Below are 25,209 nucleotides of genomic sequence, written 5' to 3'. Positions count from 1 at the left end.
AAACATCTCGGATGCAGGATTGGATTTTCTGTGTGATGTAAGAGATGGAAAGTACAAAAACTACAGACAGGAAAATGTCAGCTAAAATGAGGAGAAATAATGAGAGCTGAGTACAACAGGAATGTCCATTTTGGGAAGTCAGCGGTGGCTAGTTTCTCTCAGAGATGCTAGTGAAAGAATTTATGTACAGGTTGAAGATGGGACTGGATGATCACCTATGTCCTTCCATGTGTCATATTATGTAGTTTGATGGTAAGTTTAAAACTGTGTATCTCCCTCTTCTTAACAAATTCAGTGTGGAAGACCATGCAGTCATATTCTTAAGCTTGAGGTAGACTGGATGGCTGATTATTCTTTTTCCATTCACTTTTGTAGCTTACCCTCTGCGTAACATAAACAGTGATTCCCAGGGACGGTCAGAAACGGCATCTAGAAATGCCATTTCTAGAGACTCTGAAAGAAATTAAGGTCCTTGCAGAGATGTGAAAAGCCTCAAATAATAATAGTCTTGCATTATGTATGGTTTCATATATTGCATATGTTTTCTTTCATATTATCCATTTGATACAAAAACCCAGTGAAGTAGGAAAGAAAAATTACATTATTCCCATCTTAATATTAAAAATTAGGCTCAGAGAAAAAAAAAGGTAGCTTTCTTAAAGTTATGACCTAACCAGTATCTAATTAAGTCTTCTAATTATATATGCAATGACTTTTTTCCCCAGTACGTCATACTGTTAGATCTAAGCCACTCAGGTTTAGACACGTCATTTTAGACTGGACATAACCTTAAGCAAAGAATATGATCAGAGGAGACTGTGGGAAAACAACCCAAATTCAAGGCAAGCAATGACAGTTGTTAAGACTTTTTTGAGAACTATGAATCTAGAGGAAGAACAGGCTGAGGAGGAGGAGAGTTATCTTGTATTTCCAAATACTTTGTTATCTCCCTAAATCTTTACAACAACCCAGAGAAGAGCCTATTAATATCCTCTCTTTACATAGGAGAAGAGTAAGTCCCTAGAGTACCAAACAACTCATCAAAAACTACACAGTTACAGAGATAAATAAAATAGATATTCCCATAATTAAAACAATTATGGATCCATATTTTTATTGACCCATATGTATGAGTAATATTGAAAAGTGTTCTAATTATAAAGTCTTAGAAGAAAACCCAATCTTCCCAAACACTTTCCTAATAGCCATCTGGACATCTTTGTTCCTGAGGCTGTATATCATGGGGTTCAACAGTGGGGTGATGATGGTATAGGTCACTGTCACCAGCCTATCTTTGCCTGATGTGTGTTTGATTGAGGGCCGCAGGTAGACAGAGGAAGCACAGCCATAGTGGACAATAACCACAGTGAGATGGGAGGCACAGGTGGAGAAGGCTTTTCGCTTGCCTTCAGCAGATGGGATCCTCAGGATGGTGTGGACAATGAAGCCATAAGAGATGCAGATGAAGAGCAAGGGCACAAGAAGTACAAAGACTCCAGCAATGAAGATGACTAGTTCACTAATGTGGGCATCAGCACAGGCAAGACGAATGACAGGGGAAATATCACAAAAGTAGTGGTCGACCTTGTTGGGCCCACAGAAAGGGAGGCTAAACACCACAACTGTACCTACCAGAGATGTCAGGAAGCCACAAATAATAGTAATTACTGCCAGCTGTCCAAATACCCTCCAGCTCATGAGAATGGGGTACTGCAAAGGCTGGCAGATGGCAGCATAGCGATCATAACCCATCACTCCCAGAAGAAGGCAATTGGTGACAGCAAAACCAAGGAAGAAGAACATCTGGGTGGCACAACTCATGAAGGAGAGTGTCCTGAGTACAGAGAGCAAGTTGATGAGCATCTTGGGCAGGATAACAATTGTGTATAAGGTCTCAGAGATTGAGAGAACACACAGAAAAAAATACATGGGTGTATGGAGGCTTCGATCCAGGAGGATGACTGAGATGATGGTAAAGTTTCCACTGAGAATGATCAAATAGAGAGAGGAAAAGACCACAAAAAGGACAAACTGCAGTTCCCCAAGACTGGAGAAACCCATCAACAGGAACTCAGTGACAAGGGAGGAGTTGGCCATAGAGAGTTGATCCTGTGGAATAAAGCCAAAATGATCAGGTTCAGAGATCTTTGAAACAGAAAACTAAGGGAAAATTACCCTTTATTAAGAATAAAACAAACAAAAAACTAGTGCCAATCTGGTACAAATGAGAAACAACAGGCATGGGAGAGAAAAAAAGAATCATAAACTTACCAGAAATTATTCTCAACTGATATGCACCCAAAGTGCTGTTTTTCAGCCAGTGATATTACCAGTGGATTTGGGAACAAGTGTTCCCATGCAGTGTATAAACAGTTGCTCACATAGATCCTATCCTTGTTTGCCCCGACTCTCATGCAGCATTATGTAGTCTCCACTCATTTTTTTTTTTTTTTTTTGGTAAAGGAATCCCCAAAAGAGTTTTTATGTACATTAATTGTGATTTTAAGCAGTTATTCTTTTATCCAGATTACTGATAGATATATTCAGTAAGCTATAGCATTCTGAAGACCTACCCCCACATCCTTTTAATATATTCCCCATCTAAGGAAACATCCATTTATGTGTCTTGCCTTTAAATAATATAGCTCTCTTTCAAGACTAATCATATAACTCATCTCCATTCAGTCATTTGTTAAAATTAATTAGGTTTAGAAATACTGCTACTGCCTTAGAACTACCTTTATGACTCTTCTATAAACTCTTACAGGATAGAAGGTCTGGTTTCTCCATACAGAAACACATGGCCAGACTAGTTCAGTTTTGCTTCAGCATTCACTGGTTGCCTATTCAGACGCGCGTCCTCCACTTGATATACCTAACTTGGAGACTCAAGAGGCTATCATTCCTAGGAGCTGTCTCTGAATTCCTGAGTATGGAGGCTCAGATATTTTCGCTAGGGTTTATGGCACAGTTCCTATTGCTAGTACTAGGTTGTATGTGTGTGTGTGTATATGTGTATGTGTGTGTAAAAATGTGTAAGAACACAGCACTTAACCAATTTGACATTTTCCACATGTACAATTCAATAAAAACCATTATGTCAATATTGTTGTGCAAACATCACCAATATCCATTGTCAAATTCTCCATCCCCACAAATAAAATACTTAATACTACCTAAACAATGATTCCTTCCTTTCCTCATCCTTCCCGCCCCTGATAACCTTATTAACTCTAATTTCTATATATTTGCCTATTCTAGGTATTTCATTGAAGCATTCTTACCCTCCCTCACCACCTGCCCAAATCTATTGCTTCACTAGGATTATGTATCTCAATGAAAAGTTTCAAAATCCTCTTAGTCATCTAAGATGCAAATTTTAGAGAGATTTTTAAACCCACTATTTCTTCCATCCTTCTCATCCAACCTAGTTTCATGATACAATACTTCTAGGATTCATTCCCTCCTTTTTATAGGAAATTAGCTGTTACCTGCACTATTAGAAGAGCCTTATAAGCAGACTCCCTGGATTCCATCTCTTCCTACTCTAAGCCATCCTCACAATAGCAGCAGAGTTCTTTTTCTATAGGAAAAGTCTGATTCTATTAGTAAAATGAAATGACTCTCGATTATCTATAAAACAAAGTAAAAACACTATAATCCAGGTCCTTCCTATTTTTCCCCAAACTACATTTCCACTCACAGCTGCCATTATATACTTCTCCACGTGCCATTAGCATTGATGCGCATATGGAGAAGTATATAATGAGCATTGAACTATTTTGAACAACTATGATATTTTTCATATTACCGCCTTGTCATAGATTGAATTACGTCCCCCCAAAAATGTGTGTATCAACTTGGTTAGGTAGTGATTCCCAGTATCGTGTGGTTGTCTTCCATTTTGTGATTGTAATTTTAATGTTGAGCAGATTAGGGTGTGATTGTAACACCACCCTTAGGTCACCTCCCTGATCCAAGGTAAAGGGAGTTTCCATGGGGCATGGCCTGTACCACCTTTTATCTCTCAAAAGATAAAAGGAAAGGGAAGCAAGCAGAGAGTCGGGGACCTCATACCACCAAAAAAGCAGCACCAGGAGCAGAGGACGTCCTTTGGACCTGGGGGTCCCTGTGCCTGAGAAGATCCTCGACCAGGCGAAGGAGCCAACAGAGAGAAAGGCTTTCCTGGAGCTGACACCCTGAATTTGTACTTGTAACCTACTAGACTGTGAGAGAATAAATTTGTCTTGTTAAAGCCATTCACTTGTGGTATTTCTGTTAGAGCAGCACTAGATTAACGAAGATGCTCCAGAATCTGGAAATATTCCATGCTTTGTATTTGTGGTTATTGTTGTTCTTGTATTTTTTTTTTATATTGTACCCTTCTTTCAATTCCCAAATTAAATATCACATACTCATTGATTGCTTCCCACAAGTTCCTAATCATGCTGTATCACTTCTCCCTCTGTGTTTCCTTAGTAATAACGAAAATTTTACTTGCTTTGCCACTAATACTGTAAGTTTGTTTTTGGCTCCCCAAAGTATAACCTATCAGAGACAAAAACTGTATCTCTATCATATACAAGAATACTCAGTATATACTCAAAAACTAACTTGCTGAAAATAAATAAATTGAGAATTATCCCAGTTTCCCCTCTAAATTATGTGAAACTCATACGGTCGCTATGAGTCGGAATCGACTCAATAGCAGTGGGTTTGGTTTTTGGGTTTTCATAAGTAGATGGCATTTGATTCCAGGGATTTTCCAAACTTGTTTCCTGAGCATTAAGCTAGGGCATAGCATTAACCTTCTGCTTCAACAGTTTGAGATGACACCAATCTCTAAATATAGAGGAAAAAGATCCATTAAATGTTGCTGCTATCTCATTTTTATTTCTGATCATCCAGTGGTTTCCTGCATTATCTCACTTGCTAACATTTTTATTTTAATATGAGAACCACTATTATTGGGCTTGAAATGCCTCTCAAACAACTAAATTCCTAATATCAAAGATCTATTGCCTAGAAAATGGTCTAACAAATTTTCAAAAAGGGGCTACCATCAAGAGCTTTAACTATTATTTCTACATCTTTTCAATTGTTTGGTCTCTAAACTGTATAAATAAGTAATACACTGCATGCTGTTTGACCAGAACAAAAGCTCCGCTAGATCCTTCCTGAGACACCATCTCTTTGCCTTTCTAATTTCCTGGTCTCCTCTCTTTGGTATTTTCTCTTTTACAGGATCATCCCCGGAATGAAAGGTAACTTGATATCCAAAAAAAATTGGCGTTCCTGAGGGGAAAGAAAGGCCAGTTACTCAATAGCTATCTCATGATGAGGGTCGCCTGCCTTTTCAAACTCATCCTTGGAACCCATGTGGGAACTATAACTTGAAAATAAAATTTACCATGGAAAACTTTGACTCCACGCTAACACAGCCTATGATGCCGTGTAAAATATTTGGAAATAGGAGTTCCAAGAGCTTGGATGTGATGTTATTATAGGTTTACAGAATAGCTTGGCAAATGAAAGAGAGGAAAAAGAAAGCAAAAGATGAAGAGGGTAATTAAATAACCTGTCTAACAAGTTTAAAGAGCGATTTAATATTCATTATCCTGTTCAATGACTCTTCATCATCTATAGGGTAAAGTGCAATGTCCTTAAGCTAAGTAATAAGGCACCCGATGCTCTGTTCTCACCTATATCTACAACCTCTTCTTCTAACTCTTTAACATCAAGCCAACATCACACACAAATCACACAGAAATACTTACAGCTCCCTATATATGCATTTGGATTTCAAGACTCTGTGTTGAGAGAGAGGCACAGACAGACCGAGGGAGAATCTTAGCCTCCAGTATCCTCTTACCTCCATCTGTGGCCAGCTCATTTTTCACAGTTTTTTAAGTCACCACCTGGTGAGCTATCTCTAATCTGTCAAAGAGACTTTGCTGTTCTCTTCTCAGTGTTTCTGAAGCTTGGTTCATGTGTTCTTATCAAAATTCTCTACATGTTACATTCAAATTATTTTTCCTATCTGACTTTCCAGTACACTTGTAAACCTCAAGGCTATGCCTTATTCCACTTTGTATCCTCAGCACAGAATCCAGTGTTTAAATAATTGAAACATAAATTCTTAATAAATAAATAGAATAGTCCATGAGTGAATTAATAATGATCCCAATTAGTTCATTTTATAGAAGCCTGGTTCCCTTGTGTACTACCCTGTGTCTCCTAAGTCAAAACACTTTCTGTGTTCCCCATACCTTCTATGTAATTGATGTATTTTTGTTTTCTTTCTTTCTAAGACTAAGACTCCGTCATCCCTGTGAAAAATAAAAACCTACAGCTCTCCCTTCTTTTTGACTCTGATTTCAATCTTTATCTTTACATTTTCTACCATCCAGTTGCACTTTCTGTCATTTGATCACATTTTGTATTTTCCACTACTACTAACTAGGGATAAACAGATCACTAACTCATCAGAAAACCCAATAGCTTTGAAATTTAACATACAAATAAAAGACTGGGCTGTCACTCCTCTTTTTAACAGGAAATTGAAGTTTCACATTCCTTCAAATCAGAGTTCTGGTGCCCAGTGGCATGCAGGTGTCCTTACTCTCAAACACTTCCTAGAAATATCCGTAAAGTTTTCCTTATAAAATTTGCCAAATTATCCCACCTGTTATGATGCTCTAGGGTTCTTCTTCCATGTGGACCAGCATAAGAAAGTCCTCTACATTATTCCACAGAGCAATATCACCTGTGCATTTTCTCCAGGGGCATTTTTGAAATTGCCTCAATAACATCACCCATGGTCTTTCTTTTTTACATTAGCTGTGGCCTCAACTGTGTAATGGAAACCCTGGTGGCATAGTGGTTAAGTGCTACGACTGCTAACCTAAAGGTCAGCAGTTCAAATCCGCCAGGGGCTCCTTGGAAACTCTATAGGGCAGTTCTACTCTGTCCTATACGGTCACTATGAGTTGGAATCGACTTGACGGCAACGGGTTTGGTTTGGTTTTTTGGTGGCCTCAGTGCCTTGGTTGGTAATTGAGACATTCACCTCCGTGGGGAGCAAATTACCATCTCGTGCCCAATACTTGTCCATCACGTCCCCCGTTAGAGAGTAAAATCATGGTAATACACCCTGAGGATCGGTTAGCCAAAGAGAAGGCCCTGTCTAATACACTATGGGAATTATTTGGCTTCCTCTTAGAAATTCTCTGGGGACTCATTAGAGAGATGGAGATTTTCTGGGTACCATTTGTGAAAAAACACATCAATGACAAATACTTTCTTCCAGTTACCCTATCTGGTGCACCTAAATGTTCATTTTTACGTTGGAGAAAAAGATCCTTCTTTAAGACATTTCACATTCCCACTTCTGAAAACTAGAAGAAGGGGAGAAAGATATGAAGAATGGAGGGCAGACTGTTAAAATGGCAGAGGTAGCCTGAATCTTTCAGATACATAGGGAACATGTTTGTTCCTGGAATATAATGTGAGCTTGATAAACATTTCTTCAATCAGCAAATCAATCATTCATGTTTGGGGTATGGGATAAAAATGTGAAACTCTTGGGTATAGGTTTCAGCAGAGCCTATCATCTTTGTCAAAACTGCAGGTTGATTGCTTCATTCTATAAGTCTAGACACTGATTTTGGAAATGGGGAAATTCTAGAAACTTGCAGATGTCTCCCTGAGGAACTCATCTGAGGGTGCTCTGATAAGTCATATCAGAGATGCTTCGAGTTCGGGACAGTAGGAGAAAAGCCCAAGTTCTTCTTTTGGGGACTTTCGGTAGCTTCTCTGACCTCAGCTGAGTACAGAGCCAACATCCAGCATCAACTTATCAGCCACGTAAGTGAACAACCTTAGAAATGGATTCTTCAGTGCTAGTTAAGCCAAACCTTCTGACCCTATATGTAGCACATGTAAGTTGTTTCCACTGAGTTCTTCCAAAACGCAGATTCATGCACAGAATAAATCTTTGTTATTTTAAGCAAAATAAATTTTAGTGTACCTTGTGATATAACAATAAATAACCAGAACATAATTTTTTTATCTAAAATCAGTGTGCTGTAATAAACAAAACTTAAAACATGTAGCATTAATTTTGGGCTTAGTGGTAGGAAGAACCTGTAAGGGTCTTGAGGAGTCTGTTACTATGATCTGGAAGGGCCTTGAGGAGACTGTGGGTAAGGACTTAGAAGGACAGAGAGAAAAATGTTAGTAGCATTTGGTTATAAGAGGACACTTACGGTGTATTGCTGAGAAGTTTGTCAGCACTGCCACATGCCATAACCTAGAAAATAGAAAGGGTAACTAATAAACTAATGAGTCTGCCTGGGAAGATTTCTGGAGAGATTATAGAATGCTCCAACCTATCATAAAACATGAGAAAAAAATAGATAAATGGAAGAAGGTACTGTAAATGTTTTAGAAATAGAAAGGATACAGGACTTGCTGAGTTTAAAAGCACAGTTGTTTCTCCTCCCCCGTCTCTCCCAACAAAAATTATCAAATTAATAATTGTCTTCTGGGAAAAGATCAAATCCAAGGTGCTATCAGGAATCCATTGCCTCAGGGTAAAGATCTCAAGAACATTGAAAACTATGCCTAATCAAGCTTCTAAGTATGTAAGGGCATGTCTCATAAACCCTGTAAGTTAAAAAATAGAACTTTTAAGATACTTAAGGGTACTGTTATATAGCAGACTCACAAGTGGGTCATAATAAAAGATAAATGTGGGTGTGAATTTTGTCTAATGGAATTAATTATAAATTGATATATAAGAAACTCACAAAAAAATTAAAAGAATTATTTCAACCTATGAGTTGGAATCAACCAGACAGCAACGGCTTTATGGGTACTATAGGGGACAAAGACAGTAAAAATGAAGAGACCTTTGAACTCCCAACTTTCTTACATAGAAAAAACAAGTTGAGAAAATTATTCATGTGCAGGTATCAGTTACTTCTTACGGATAAGAAGGGATGACCCAAAGGGTGGGAAAAGATCTCAGAGGTTAGGTCCCAGGGCAATGGTGAATCCTTTCCAGAATTAGGATTAGGCTCTAGTTAAAGGGCAGAAAACGTGTTCCTAGATGGATTTCAAAATTGCTATGGACCACTGACAGCTATGTGCCACCTTTCTCCCTTATTTTTTTAAAAGGCAGCGTCTATTGCAGATATCCTATTCCTATCTCACCATTGGGTATTGGATGTATCAGGAGCAGATAACTACTGTTTTAGTTAACAGACCTCAGACTGAAATAAACAACACCAAAAGAGATTAATCTTCACCTGATTTAGATAATGGATCCTGGACCTTGAGCCTCAGACCACTGAATGTTGTAATTGGATGAGACTTAGGAGGGTCAAGAAAGAAGATGAATGTATAGTACACATGGGAAAAAAATGTGAATAATTTCTGATCAGAAGGCAGACTATATAAAATTAAATTGATCTTCTTTCCATTGAGATATGGGGTCTACATCCCTGCCCCTTGAATCTGGTTGGGTCCATATGACTGCTTTGATCAATAGAATACAAGTATAGTGATGCTATGCCTTAAAAGATTAGCAGTTCCTACTTCCTGCTTTTTGGAAAATTCCCTCTTTGAACCCTGCCTCCATGCTGTGAGGAAGATAAAGGAATTCCATGGACAGGTTCACATGGAGAGAAACTGAAACTCTCAGCTGACAGCCCTGGTTCAGCTCTTAGTCATCATCCAGCATCATCTTTTCATTCATATGAGTAGTCCATCTTAGAAGTGGATCCCTTAGCCCCAGTCAAGCTGCCCAGTTGCCTTTGCATAGACCAGAGACAAGCCACCCTCATAAAGCTTTCCCCAAATTGCAGACTTTTGAGTAAAATTAATGGGTTTTTTAAATTATAAACTCCTGGGGGGACATAAATATTGCTACACTTTCATGTATACATCCATATGTTCTATTTGGCTTTGTAGAGTAGTCACTCATTTAAAGTTAAGAGATATGTACTCATCACCTATTGTAATCCAATTACTGTGTGAAGGATAGAGATAAAAGTGGAAGGGGTAAGTAACTGGGTATGACAAAGTACTTTATCTGACACCACTGACAGTCTGGTAGAAGAGATGAGATGTGAACGCAGCTTAGTAAAAGCATAAGTGAGAACTTTGTTTCTATGATGTTTTGAAGAATAAAAATCTGTAAATGCTTAATAAAATAGATGAAAATGGAAGGAGGCTGTGGTGGCGATAGGATTATACAATGGACAAAGGAAGTTATGCTCTTTTCGGCTGAGGATTTCTTTGTTTTCTAGTCCAGTATTAGCCCAGTCTCCATGAGGATCCTACATTTCAAGCCATAAGCAGAGGGATCTGATGTCCAGGACAGCAAATTTGGGTTTATTTTTTACTTCTGTTTTATGTCACTATGGCTGTAGAATGATGAGGTAAGACCAATGTGGTCATTCTATCACTGCAATTTATTTTTCTGTTGAAGCATTATTCTCCTGATTATTGATATAATCTGTCATAAGAACACCTTCAAATCCTCCATATTTATACTAACAAAAAAAAGGGAGCTGAGAAGACCCAAACACCAAGAATATCATACAAAATTAAAGCCATAAAGTAAGACAGATAAAAATTTTTAAAACCACATTAGTGTCAGACCGCTGTAGGAATTATTCCATGCACTAGTGTTGGACACCAAGTGCAGCCACATTTTATGAAAGTTGATTAAAATGTTAAGAGTCCATTTCTGGAGCTTCCTGCTAATCACCCCTTCTTTCTGCAGTAACACCAAAAAACCAAACCCAGTGCCGTCGAGTCGATTCCAACTCATAGCAACCCTATAAGACAGAGTAGAACTGCCCCATAGAGTTTCCAAGGAGCGCCTGGCAGATTTGAACTGCCAACCCCTTGGTTACCAGCCACAGGACTTAGCTACTATGCCACCAGTGTTTCCTCTTCCTGCAGTATAGAATTTAAATCATTTTCCTGATGTTTACATACACTGTATTCAGAAACTTTGACTTCTAGACTGCATAGTAGCTCCTTTTAATTTTTTTTTAAAACAAATGTGACATAAAAAAAAAAAAAAACAGTACTTTCAGAAATTTTATTGCTGTCTTCACAAGGATAGCCTTTCCGTTTGCTCCATGGTGAGTTTTTTTCTGAAATTCAGCATTAAAGAACAAGTTAAATCCATTAAGAAATCTGTAAGGTAACTGCAGGGATGCTAATTAATTTCTCTGGACATTATAATCAGATTATTAAATGTATACATTCTGTGGCACAAGGATATAAGTAATCTCTCAATCAGGCTAAAAGAAATATTGAACATAAAAAAGAAAAGCACTGAACGTAAAATAAAGGATAAAATGGTAAGAATAGAGTTAAATGGCTTAGATGAGTTTGGCCAGGAATGAGGCCTCTCATGATTTGGGTTCATGGTTGGGCTTTCAATAATCTGTGAACTCCTTAAATTGCAAACAAATTTTCTTTTTCTATTTTTTTCTGCTTATATGTGCTTGAGGACAATTTAATATATCGGATACATAGCTTTCAACAAATTTTCAACTATGTGTCTCCGGCAATGTGTGATCTACAGTGATTAAGATGATTGTCCATGGCCATTCCACTGGCCAGACCAACTATTTGTCTCTTTATTTAGACAATAACTTTCTGAACTCAATATTTACCAATAAACCCCATCATAACACCTCATTCTAGAGGAAAAGAGGCATCAGTGTAACATCACATTAAAAAAAGTTTTTCTTAGTTTCAATTGAAGCTCAGAAACTGAAGAAATAGTATCTTGTACAGTCACATTCTTTCAAGAATTGGTTATAGTTGTAATGCACATATGATAAAAAGGGAACTGCGTACGACATCTAAAGTATGATATTTTGATGACCCAGTTTTAGAGATCATTTCTTTCACAACACTTTCCTGATAGCAAACTAGACATTCTTGTGTCTGAGGCTATATACCAGGGATTTTAGTAATACAGTGATAATGGTGTACGTCATTGTTACCAGCCGGTCCTTGTTGAAGACATAGCTTGCTGCAGCTAAAGTGGTTACAAAGCCATAGAGAGGGCGGCTGGACTTCCCGTCTCTCAACTTTCACTCTTAAGATGTACACTCATTAACCATAGCCCCAGTTTTCATGGGCTGTGATGGTCTACCCATTAATTGTCCTAATTCTGAAGCAACATATTTGTTCACTCTAGCATGGGTTGGCCACATAGCTCTAAGTCTAAAAATTGTGGAAGATTGATTTAGTTGTCTCTAGAAATGAAATTTCCTTACTAATGAACATGCACATAAACACAGTCATCTAGTTGTTTCCTACCTAGACATTAACAGGTCACAGGCAAATACAAAACTCCATGTTGCCTCTTAGATGACCTTGAAAAACTTTTTCTGTAAAATGTCAATGTAAATATTTGGAACTTTGTAAGTCAAGAATTAAATCTCGGGATACTATGTGGTTGTTATTAGTTGCTGTCCAGTTGGCTTTGACTCATGCTCCGCCCATATATAATAGAACAAAATATTACCCCATCCTGAGCCAACTCCATTATCACTTACACACTAATATAACAAGAAAAAAAAAAGCTCCTACCTGACACTACTCTTTTTTCCTGTAGTGGGCTGTCCTGGAAGGTGGTATGCTTTTCACATAACCACCAGCTTCTGTTGTTGTTGTTAGGTGCTGTCAAGTCTGTTTCAATTCACAGAAACCCAAGAGAATGAAACGCCGCCTGATCCTGCACCGTCTTCACAATTGTTGCTACGTTTGAGCCCATTGTTCCAGCCATCCTGTTGAGGGTCTTCCTCTTTTTTGCTGACCCTCTACTTTACCAAGCATGATGTCCTTCTCCACTTCTGAGACATTATAAGATAAAAAGCAACCACCCAAAAGGAAGGAGACAGGCAATTTGGTCAGACTGGGAGAATGTGAGGAAGTTTTGTAGCATTTGTTTTAATTGTGACAAAATGTGTATAATATAAATTTGCCATTTTAACCACTTTAAGTGTGCAATTCAGTGGCATTAGTTACATTCACAATGTTGTGCAAACATCACCAGGAAGAGTGGTATCTGTGTACTCTCTTCTTAGCAGAGATCAGCATGGTACGTCATAATCCACTGGTTCTCACACATGAGGATGTATCCTCATCACCTGGAAGGCTTATTGAACACAAATTTCTCAGCCCCACTCCCAGAGATTCTGACTTTCGGTTGGAGCTCGAAAATTTGCATTTATAACAAATTCCTACAACACACTGATAATGTTGGTTTGAATTTTACATTTTGAAAACCATGGCCATAATAAACGTCTGTTGAATGATTTTGGTTGAACCAACACATATTGGTCCTGGATGCTATTCTTGGAAAAACCTCCCATAACTCTGAGGGCTTTATGAAGATCTTTGGTGTACGCCAGTGGTTTTCAAAGGCCAGTTCACATGTTTTCCTTTTTTTTTTTTTTTAATTTTTATTAAGCTTCAAGTGAACATTTACCATTCCAATCAGTCTGTCACATGTAGGTTTACATACATCTTACTCCCTTCTCCCACTTGCTCTCCCCCTATTGAGTCAGCCCTTACAGTCTCTCGTTTCGTGCCAATTTTGCCATCTTCCCTCTCTCTCTATCTTCCCATCCCCCCTCCAGTCAAGAGTTGCCAACACACTCTCCCATGTCCACCTGATTTAATTAGCTCACTCTTCATCAGCATCTCTCTCCCCCCCACTGACCAGTCCTTTTCATGCCTGATGATTTGTCTTCGGGGATGGTTCCTGTCCTGTGCCATCAGAAGTTCTGGGGAGCATTGTCTCTGGGATTCCTCTAGTGGCAATCATACCATTAGGTGTGGTCTTTTAATGAGAATTTGGGGTCTGTATCCCATTGGTCTCCTGCTCCCTCAGGAGTTGTCTGTTGTGCTCCCTGACAGGACAGACATTGATTGTGGCCGGGCACCAACTAGTTCTTCTGGTCTCAGGATAATGTAGGTCTCTGGTTCAAGTGGCCCTTTCTGTCTCTTGGGTTCTTAGTTGTCGTGTGACCTTGGTGTTCTTCCTTTGCCTTTGCTCCAGGTGGGTTGAGACCAATTAATGTATTTTAGATGGCCGCTTGTTGGCATTTAGGACCCCAGGCGCCACAATTCAAAGTGGGATGCAGAGTGTTTTCATAATAGAATTGTTTTGCCCATTGACTTAGAAGTCCTCTCAAACCAAGTTCCCCAGACCCCAGCCCCTGCTTCGCTGACCTTTGAAGCTTTCATTTTATCTCGGAAACCTCTTTACTTTTAATCCAGTCCAATTAGGCTGACCTTCCTTGTATTGAGTGTTGTCTTTCCCTTCACCCAAAGCAGTTCTCATCTACAGATTGATCAATAAAAAGCCCTCTCCCTCCCTCCCTCCCTCCCCGCTTTGTAACCACATAAGTCTGTGTTCTCCGTTTTTTCTATTTCTCAAGATCTTATAATAGTGGTCTTATACAATATTTGTCCTTTTGCAACTGACTCATTTCGCTCAGCATGATGCCTTCCAGATTCCTCCATGTTATGAAATGTTTCAGAGATTCGTCACTGTTCTTTATCGATGCGTAGTATTCCATTGTGTGAATGTACTACAATTTATTTATCCATTTGTCCGTTGATGGACATCTTGGTTGCTTCCAGCTTTTTGCTATTGTAAACAGAGCTGCAATAAACATGGGTGTGCATATATCTGTTTGTGTGAAGGCTCTTGTATCTTTAGGGTATATTCCGAGGAGTGGGATTTCTGGGTTGTATGGTAGTTCTATTTCTAACTGTTTAAGATAATGCCAGATGGATTTCCAAAGTGTTTGTACCATTTTACAATCCCACCAGCAGTGTATGAGAGTTCCAATCTCTCCGCAGCCTCTCCAACATTTATTATTTTGTGTTTTTTGGATTAATGCCAGCCTTGTTGGAGTGAGATGGAATCTCATCGTAGTTTTAATTTGCATTTCTCTAATGGCTAATGATCGAGAGCATTTTCTCATGTATCTGTTGGCTGCCTGAATATCTTCCTTAGTGAAATGTGTGTTCATATCCTTTGCCCACTTCTTGATTGGGTTGTTTGTCTTTTTGTGGTTGAGTTTTCACAGAATCATGTAGATTTTAGAGATCAGGTGCTGGTCTGAGATGTCATAGCTGAATATTCTTTCCCAGTCTGTAGGTGGTCTTTTTACTCTTTTGGTGAAGTCTTTAGATGAGGATAGGTGTTTGATTTTTAGGAGCTCCCAGTAATCGGGTTTCTCTTCATCATTTTTGGTAATGTTTTGTATTCTGTTTATGCCCTGTATTAGGGCTCCTAGGGTAGATCCTATTTTTTCTTCCATGATTTTTGTCGTTTTAGTCTTTATGTTTAGGTCTTTGATCCACTTGGAGTTAGTTTTTGTGCATGGTGTGAGGTATGGGTCCTGTTTCATTCTTTTGCAAATGGATATCCAGGTATGCCAGCACCATTTGTTAAAAAGACTATTATTTCCCCAGTTGACTGACACTGGTCCTTTGTCAAATATCAGCTGCTCATGTGTGGATGGATTTATATCTGGATTCTCAATTCTGTTCCATTGGTCTATGTGCCTGTTGTTGTACCAGTACCAGGCTGTTTTGACTACTGTAGCTATATAATAGGTTCTGAAATCAGGTAGGGTGAGGCCTCCCACTTTCTTTTTCTTTTTCAGTATTGTTTTGCTTATCCGGGGGTTCTTTCCTTTCCATATGAAATTAGTGATTTGTTTCTCTATCCCCTTAAAGTATGACATTGGTATTTGGATTGGAAGTGCGTTATATGTATAAATGGCTTTTGGTAGAATAGACATTTTTACGATGTTAAGTCTTTCTATCCATGAGCAGGGTATGTTTTTCCACTTAAGTATGTCCTTTTGAATTTCTTGTAGCAGAGTTTTATAGTTTTCTTTGTATAGGTCTTTTACATCCTTGGTAAGATTTATTCCTAAGTATTTTATCTTCTTGGGGGCTACTGTGAATGGTATTGATTTGGTTATTTCCTCTTCGGTGTTCTTTTTGTTGATGTAGAGGAATCCAAGTGATTTTTGTATGTTTATTTTATATCCTGAGACTCTTCCAAACTCTTCTATTAGTTTCAGTAGTTTTCTGGAGGATTCCTTAGGGTTTTCCATGTATACGATCATGTCATCTGCAAATAGTGATAGCTTTAATTCCTCCTTACCAATCTGGATACCCTTTATTTCTTTGTCTAGCCTAATTGCCCTGGCTAGGACTTCAAGTACGATGTTGAATAAGAGCGGTGATAAAGGGCATCCTTGTCTGGTTCCCATTCTCAAGGGAAATGCTTTCAGGTTCTCTCCATTTAGAGTGATATTGGCTGTTGGCTTTGCATAGATGCCCTTTATTATGTTGAGGAATTTTCCTTCAATTCCTATTTTGGTTAGAGTTTTTATCATAAATGGGTGTTGAACTTTGTCAAATGCCTTTTCTGCATCTATTGATAAGATCATGTGGTTTTTATCTTTTGTTTTATTTATGTGATGGATTATATTAATGGTTTTTCTGATATTAAACCAGCCTTGCATACCTGGTATAAATCCCACTTGATCAGGGTGTATTATTTTTTTGATGTGTTGTTGGATTCTATTGGCTAGAATTTTGTTGAGGATTTTTGCATCTATGTTCATGAGGGATATAGGTCTAAAATTTTCTTTTTTTGTAATGTCTTTACCTGGTTTTGGTATCAGGGAGACGGTAGCTTCATAGAATGAGTTGGGTAGTATTCCGTCTTTTTCTATACTTTGATATACCTTCAACAGTAATGGTGTTAAGTCTTCTCTGAAGGTTTGGTAGAACTCTGCAGTGAAGCCATCTGGGCCAGGACTTATTTTTGTTGGAAGTTTTTTGATTACCATTTCAATCTCTTTTTTTGTTATGGGTCTATTTAGTTGTTCTACTTCTGAATGTGTTAGTTTAGGTAGGTAGTATTGTTCCAAGAATTTATCCATTTCTTCTAGGTTTTCAAATTTGTTAGAGTACAATTTTTCATAGTAATCTAAAATGATTCTTTTAATTTCATTTGGTTCTGTTGTGATGTGGTCCTTCTCGTTTCTTATTCGGGTTATTTGTTTCCTTTCCTGTTTTTCTTTAGTCAGTCTAGCCAATGGTTTATCAATTTTGTTAATTTTTTCAAAGAACCAGCTTTTGGCTTTGTTAATTCTTTCAATTGTTTTTCTGTTCTCTAATTCATTTAGTTCAGCTCTAATTTTTATTATTTGTTTTCTTCTGGTGGCTGATGTGTTCTTTTGTTGCTCACTTTCTATTTGTTCAAGTTGTCGGGACAGTTCTCTGATTTTGGCTCTTTCTTCTTTTTGTATGTGTGCATTTATCGATATAAATTGGCCTCTGAGGACTGCTTTTGCTGTGTCCCAGAGGTTTTGATAGGAAGTATTTTCATTCTCGTTGCTTTCTAAGAATTTCCTTATTCCCTCCTTGATGTCTTCTATAACCCAGTCTTTTTTCAGGAGGGTATTGTTCAGTTTCCAAGTATTTGATTTCTTTTCCCTAGTTTTTCTGTTATTGATTTCTAGCTTCATTGCCTTGTGGTCTGAGAAGATGCTTTGTAATATTTCGATGTTTTGGATTCTGCAAAGATTTGTTTTATGACCTAATATGTGGTCTATTCTAGAGAATGTTCCATGTGCACTAGAAAAAAAAGTATATTTTGCAGCAGTTGGGTGGAGAGTTCTGTATAAGTCAATGAGGTCAAGTTGGTTGATTGTTGTAAGTAGGTCTTCCGTGTCTCTATTGAGCTTCTTACTGGATGTCCTGTCCTTCTCCGAAAGTGGTGTGTTGAAGTCTCCTACTATATATGTGGAGGTGTCTATCTCACTTTTCAATTCTGTTAAAATTTGATTTATATATCTTGCAGCCCTGTCATTAGGTGCGTAAATATTTAATATGGTTATGTCTTCCTGATCAATTGTCCCCTTTATCATTATATAGTGTCCTTCTTTATCCTTTGTGGTGAATTTAAGTCTAAAGTCTATTTTGTCAGAAATTAATATTGCTACTCCTCTTCTTTTTTGCTTATTGTTTGCTTGATATATTTTTTTCCATCCTTTGAGTTTTAGTTTGTTTGTGTCTCTAAGTCTAAGGTGTGTCTCTTGTAGGCAGCATATAGATGGATCGTGTTTTTTTTATCCAGTCCGTGACTCTCTGTCTCTTTATTGGTGCATTTAGTCCATTTACATTCAGCGTAATTATAGATAAGTAAGTTTTTAGTGCTGTCATTTTGATGTCTTTTCATGTGTCTTGTTGGCCATTTCATTTTTCCACATGCTTTTTTGTGCTGAGACGTTTTTCTTAGTAGCTTGTGAGATCCTCATTTTCATAATGTTTAACTTTGTGTTTATTGAGTCGTTACGTTTTTCTTGGCTTTTTTCTTGAGTTATGGAATTGATATTCCTTTTTGTGGTTACCTTTTTATTTACCCCTATTTTTCTAAGTAAAAACCTACCTTGTATCCTTCTATATCGCCTTGTATCACTCTCCATCTGGCAGTTCAATGCCTCCTATATTTAGTCCCTCTTTTTGATTATTGTGATCGTTTATCTATTGATGTCCATGATTTCCTGTTGTGTGTATTATTTTGTTTATTTATTTATTTTTTAGAATTAGTCTTAATTTGTTTGTTTTTGTGCTTTCCCTATTTGAGTTGCGTTGATATCAGGACGTTCTGTTTTGTGACCTTGTATTGTGCTGGTACCTGATATTATTGGTCATCCGGCCAAACAATCTCCTTTAGCATTTCTTGCAGTCTTGGTTTAGTTTTTGCAAATTCTCTAAACTTGTGTTTATCTGTAAATATCTTAATTTCTCCTTCATATTTCAGAGAGAGTTTTGCTGGATATATGATCCTTGGTTGGCAGTTTTTCTCCTTCAGTGCTCTGTTTACGTCGTCCCATTCCCTTCTTGCCTGCATGGTTTCTGCTGAGTAGTCTGAACTTATTCTTATTGATTCTCCCTTGAAGGAAACCTTTCTTTTCTCCCTGGCTGCTTTTAAAATTTTCTGTTTGTCTTTGGTTTTGGCAAGTTTGATGATAATATGTCTTGGTGTTTTTCTTTTTGGATCAATCTTAAATGGGGTTCGATGAGCATCTTGGATAGATATCCTTTCGTCATTCATGATGTCAGGGAAGTTTTCTGTCAGGAGTTCTTCAACTATTTTCTCTGTGTTTTCTGTCCCCCCTCCCTGTTCTGGGACTCCAATCACTCGCAAGTTATCCTTCTTGATAGAGTCCCACATGATTCTTAAGGTTTCTTCATTTTTTTTAATTCTTTTCATCTGACTTTTTTTCAGCTATGTTGGTGTTGTTTCCCTGGTCCTCCAGAAGTCCCAGTCTACATTCTAATTGCTCGAGTCCGCTCCTCTGACTTTCTATTGCGTTGTGAAATTCTGTAATTTTATTGTTAATCTTTTGGATTTCTACATGCTGTCTCTCTATGGATTCTTGCAACTTGTTAATTTTTCCACTATGTTCTTGAATAATCTTTTTGAGTTCTTCAACAGTTTTATCAGTGTGTTCCTTGGCTTTTTCTGCATTTATCCTAATTTCATTTGTGATATCTTTAAGCTTTCTGTAAATTAGTTTTTTATATTCTGTATCTGATAATTCCAGGATTGTATCTTCATTTGGGAAAGATTCTGATTCTTTTGTTTGGGGGGTTGGAGAAGCTGTTATGGTCTGTTTCTTTATGTGGTTTGATATGGACTGCTGTCTCCGAGCCATCACTGGGAAACTAGATTTTCCAGGTAGTCGGCTAAAAGAAAATGCAGTCAGATCCCTATCTGAATTCTCCCTCTGGCTCCGGGTATTCGGATGTTAATGGGGCCGCCTGGGGAGGGTGGGGGAGGGATCAGAGAGCTAGGAGTCTAGCACCACAGAATATAGAGCTGAACACCGCGTTCACGCTCCACCCCCGTTCGCCAAATCCGGGCGGGAAGGGTCCCCGGCTAGGACGCTGCTTTCCTTGCTCGGAGACCAGTCGCTTCCTCCCGCGGACTTCTCCCTCCGGTGCGCGGCACCGCTCGCACGCACTGGGTGGGCGTTTCCTGCACGAACGGTTGGGCCCGCCCTCAGGGTCTATTCAGGCGATTATAATTGGGCCCCGCAGTCACGCCCTGCCCGTGCGCGCGCCCAAATCCCAGCGGGACGACTTCCGGGTTGGGACGCTGCTTTCCCCGTTCTGGAACCAGTCACTTCCTCCCGGGGACTTCTTCTGGTGCGTCACACCTCTCGAGCCAACTGGGTGGGCGTCACCCGCACGGCCAGGTGGGCCCACCCCCTGGGTCAATTCAGGGTAATAAAAATGGACCCCGCGCTCATGCCCCGCCCACGCGCGCGCCCAAATCCCAGCAGGACGGCACCCCGTCTGGGACGCTGTTTTCCCTGCTCCGGGAGCAATCACTTCCTCCCGGGGACTTCTCCTTCTGGTGCGCCACACCTCTCGCGCGAACTGGGTGGGTGTCACTCACACGACCAGGTGGTCCCGCCCCCTGGGTCAATTCAGGGTAATAAAAATGGACCCCGCGCTCATGCCCCACCCGCACGCGCACCCAGATCCCAGCGGAATGGCTCCCTGTCTGGGCTGCTGCCTTCCCCGCCTTGAGACCAGTCACCTCCGGGGATTTCTCCCTCTGGTGTGCCCACACACGTGGACTGGGTGTGCGTCCTCCCGCACGAACGTGTGGGCGCCGCCCCGGGGTCACTTTAGGGAAATATAGTTGACCCCCCCCCCCGCTCGCGCCCCGTCCGCCTCTCGCCTAACTCCCGGCGGGACGGCACCCCAGCTGGGACGCTGTTCTCCCCACTCCCAGATCAGTCACTGCCTCCCAGGTGCTTCTCCCTCCGGCTGCACCTCTACGCGGCCCGCGCCAACCAGCTAGACTTCCTCCCGGGATGGGTTGGGGGGGAAGGGGTGGGCCCCCTTTCTGTGCCGTCTGCCCCCCTGGGCTCTGCCCCAGATCGGGCTCCGAAGGTCACCTGCCTGGTACGCTGGCTCCTGGTTCTGAAAACGGTCGCTGTCTGCCCGTATTTTTTCGTTTTCTGTCTCTAAGTCAGTGCTTATTGTTCAGAGTTCGTAGATTGTTATGTATGTGATCGATTCCCTTGTTTTTCCGAGTCTTTGTTGCAAGAGGGATCCGAGGTAGCGTCCACCTAGTCCACCATCTTGGCCCCGCCTATCCTTTTTTTTAATGATTACTTTTTATTACATTTTACTGAAGTATTGGCCTGCGATGAAATGGAAAAATAAACCTGGTCCTTCACTGCAGATACTTTGCAAAGAATTGATCAAGAGGCCATGTGTTCTTTACAGAAGGTTAAATCGGTCCTACACAAAAGTGCCATTGGGATGGCCTAACATAAAGAAATGTCCAGATCTAGAGTTCTTTGCTGTAAGTTGGTTTCCTTTCATTGGCTTACCTGGCCCCTATGCAGGTGTATTTTTTCAGCTTTCTCTCTTTGACTTAGAACAACTTTAGTAATCCATTTTCATGCTTATGTAATTGGTTTGATATTTCCCCTCTGCTGTCCACTCTTGTTTGCCTTTTTGAAGAGTACTTTTATGTTTTTTATATTCCGCTATCATTTTAGTGAGTTTATAGTTACAACATATACGTTAAATCCAAAATAAAATTTTTTAATTAGTTCCAAATGAAATTAATTGACTGATGCTGTCAGAAATGTAACAAAAAGCAAATAAACACAAATGCAGGGAAGCATTGTAATTAAACACAACGGATCTATTACAGATCACATATACATAAAACAAATGATGATATATGTCATGGATTGAATTATGTCCCCCCAAAAATGTGTGTATCAACTTGGTTAGGCCATGATTTTCAGTATTGTGTGGTTGTCCTCCATTTTATGATTGTAATTTTATGTTCAGAGTTTTCAGATGGGATTGTAACACCACCCTTACTCAGGTCACCTCCCTGAGCCAATGTAAAGGGAGTTTCCCTGGGGTGTGGCCTGCACCACCTTTTATCTCTCAAGAGATAAAAGGAAAGGGAAGCAAGGAGAGAGTTGGAGACCTCATACCACCAAGGATGCAACACCGGGAGCAGAGCAAGTCCTTTAGACCCAGGTCCCTGCCCCTGAGAAGCTCCTCGACCATGGTAAGATTGAGGACAAGGACCTTCCTCCAGGGCCGACAGAGAGGGAAAACCTTCCCCTGGAGAGGAAACCTTGAATTTGGATTTTTAGCCTGCTTTACAGTGAGGAAATAAATTTCTCTGTGTTAAAGCCATCCACATGTGGTATTTCTGTTACGGCTTTACTAGATGACTAAGATAATATAGTGTACTAAAATAGTTTAATTAATACAATTAAGATAATATCTATAATATGTGTATTAAAATTTTAATCTAAATGAAAGTACTTCATCATATTAAATGACCTGATACAATTCAGAAGAAACCACAAAAAAATTCAATACATCAAAAAAAAAAAAAATAGAATTACGTCCACATTCTCAAACTAACACAAAACAAAGCTAGAAATGAAAAATACCAGTACCAGCAAGGAAATATGTATAACATGTATAATAAGTACCTTATTCTTTTAAAAAAAAATTGGTCAATAAACTATGATTGCTTACTTGATAGGAAAAAATGAGAACAGAATAACATAATGGAGGTTCTCAGAGCTGTACTTATACTGACTTGTAGTGCCTTAAATGCCTTCACTATCTGACTAGTAAGAATAAAAATTCCATAATCACTGTAAAGTTGAAAAATAGCAACAGAAGTGTCAGTACTTTAAAAATAGGACACTATTTACGATTGTATATATTTCAATTTAAGAATAAAAGGGTACAATTACATTTTACCATGGAAAAGGAGGTCATGTTAAATATGAGCTTCAGTTTTATGCATTATTATTTTAAGATAATATTGATAAGCTGCAGCATATCTAGAAAACTGCTCCCAAGAATGTGAGGTGTCTAAAATTTAGTCTTCCACTTTGTGTGGCTTCACATTTTACGCATGCTTTCTTTTATTTTATCCGTTTGGTTCAAATAAAAACCCTATACGAAAGAAAAATTATATTAATCTTATTTGTATATAATAAAAGCCTTATTTCTGTGGAAAAAATGTAGCTGTCTCAACATCATGACCTAGCCAGCGTCTAATCTGAAATCATCTAGTTACAAATAGAGTGACCTTTTTTCCTCCAACAGATCATACTGTTAGATGTAAGCCACATTCAGGTTAGGGAACCTCATTTTAGGCTGGGCATAATCCTTTTTTTTTTAAATAATCCTAAGCAAAGAGCATGATCAATGGAGATTGATGATAAACAAGCCAAAGGACAAAAGATGATGGTTTTTAAAACCCTCTTGAGAACTATACATCTAGAGAAATAGGAGGAGGGTGTGGAGAGTGATGATTCATTACCAGATACTCTGATTCTCTACAACAACCCAGAGAAGAAAATATTATTATCTCTACTTCACACACAAAAACATTAAGGCCTCACAATGTCAAACAACTTACCCAAGACCACACAGTTATACAGATAAGTAGAACAGACACTCTTAGGACTTAAAAAAAAAAAAAAATTGTTCCATTTTTGATTGTCACAGACATGTATGTACACTTTTAAAATATTCTAATTATAAAGCCTTAGGGAAAAAAACAGCCTTCCCAATCATTTTCCTAATAGTGGTCTGGACATCTTTGTTCCTGAGGCTGTATACCACGGGGTTTAACAGTGGGGTGATGATGGTGTAGGTCACTGTCACCAGCCTATCTTTGCCTGATGTGTGTTTGGCTGAGGGCCTCAGGTAGACAGAGGAAGCACAGCTATAGGGGACGATAACCACTGTGAGATGAGAGGCACAGGTGGAGAAGGCTTTTCGCTTGCCTTCAGCAGATGGGATCCTCAGGATGGTGCAGACAATGAATCCATAGGAGATGCAGATGAAGAACAAGGGCACAAGAAGCATAAGGGCCCCACCAATAAAGATGACCAATTCATTAATGTGGGCATCAGCACAGGCAAGGCGAATGACAGGGGAAATATCACAAAAGTAGTGGTCAACCTTATTGGGCCCACAGAAAGGGAGGCTAAACACCAAAACTGTGGCTACCAGAGATGTCAGGAAGCCACAAATAATGGAAATTACTGCCAGTTGTCCACATACCTTCCAGCTCATGAGAATGGGGTAGTGCAAAGGCTGGCAGATGGCAGCATAGCGATCATAACCCTTCACTCCCTGAATAAAGGAATTGTTGAGAGCAAAACCAAGGAAGAAGAACATCTGGGTGGCACAACTCATGAAGGAGAGTGTCCTGAGTACAGAGAGCAAGTTGATGAGCATCTTGGGCAGGATAACAATTGTGTATAAGGTCTCAGAGACAGAAAGGACACACAGAAAGAAGTACATAGGAGTGTGTAGGTTGTGATCTAGGCGGATGACTGAGATGATGGTGATGTTTCCAGTCAGGATGATCAAATAGAGGGAGAGGAAAACCACAAAGAGGACAAGCTGCAGTTTCCCAAGTCTGGAGAAACCCATCAACAGGAACTCAGTGACAAAGGAGGAATTGGCCATGGAGAGTTGATCTCATGGAGTAAAGTCAGTATGATCAGGTTCAAAGGCCTTTGGAATTGAAGAACGAAGAATTAGCCCTCCTAAAGTAGGGAGTGCCAGTCTAGTTTGAATTAGAAACAACAAGCATTGGAGTAAAAAAAAATTTAAAAAAAAGGTACTGTAAACTAACAAGAAATTGTTCTAATTTGATACATTATTTTTCTACAATTTTAGCAATAAAGCTACAAGTGTTCACATGAAGTATACTCACATAAATCCCATCTTTCATGTTCCTCCCACCCCGATGAAGACTTATGTAGTCTCTGCTCAATATTTTTGTAGTCTAATTACTTTAAAAAAAAAAAAAGTTTTATCTGCATTATCATTTTAAGTGGTTATTTTTTTATTCAGATTACCGATAAAAGATTGTATTCTATGAGCTATAGCACCCATGTCTGAGAACCCACTCCCATCTTCCTCTAATACATTCTGTATCTGGATCAACATCAGTTTATCTGTCTTTGTCTCACTTGCCCGTAAACAATAGGGTTTCTGTTCACAAGAAATAATATAACCCATTTCCATGTAGTC

General features: G+C 39.2%; 2 protein-coding genes across 2 annotated transcripts; both read right to left on the bottom strand.

Moving 5' to 3' along the window:
- Positions 1–1,155: 1,155 nt before the first annotated feature.
- LOC126071502 (olfactory receptor 10R2-like) lies at positions 1,156–2,097 on the bottom strand. Its single transcript, XM_049875690.1, has one exon. The coding sequence runs from the start codon at positions 2,095–2,097 to the stop codon at positions 1,156–1,158; it is 942 nt and encodes a 313-aa protein (XP_049731647.1).
- A 21,600-nt stretch (positions 2,098–23,697) lies between these two features.
- On the bottom strand, positions 23,698–24,639 carry LOC126071501 (olfactory receptor 10R2-like). The gene has a single exon (XM_049875689.1). It carries the CDS (start codon positions 24,637–24,639, stop codon positions 23,698–23,700), a length of 942 nt encoding a protein of 313 aa, XP_049731646.1.
- Positions 24,640–25,209: the final 570 nt, after the last annotated feature.

Source organism: Elephas maximus, chromosome 3 (assembly GCF_024166365.1).
Source record: "Elephas maximus indicus isolate mEleMax1 chromosome 3, mEleMax1 primary haplotype, whole genome shotgun sequence".
In the NCBI taxonomy this organism is placed as follows: Eukaryota; Metazoa; Chordata; class Mammalia; order Proboscidea; family Elephantidae; genus Elephas; species Elephas maximus.
This window is presented reverse-complemented; position numbering and strand designations above follow the sequence as displayed.

Coding starts and splice junctions, on each gene's coding strand:
- LOC126071501 (XM_049875689.1), bottom strand. CDS start 24,639: ATGGCCAATTCCTCCTTTGTCACTGAGTTCCTGTTGATGGGTTTCTCC.
- LOC126071502 (XM_049875690.1), bottom strand. CDS start 2,097: ATGGCCAACTCCTCCCTTGTCACTGAGTTCCTGTTGATGGGTTTCTCC.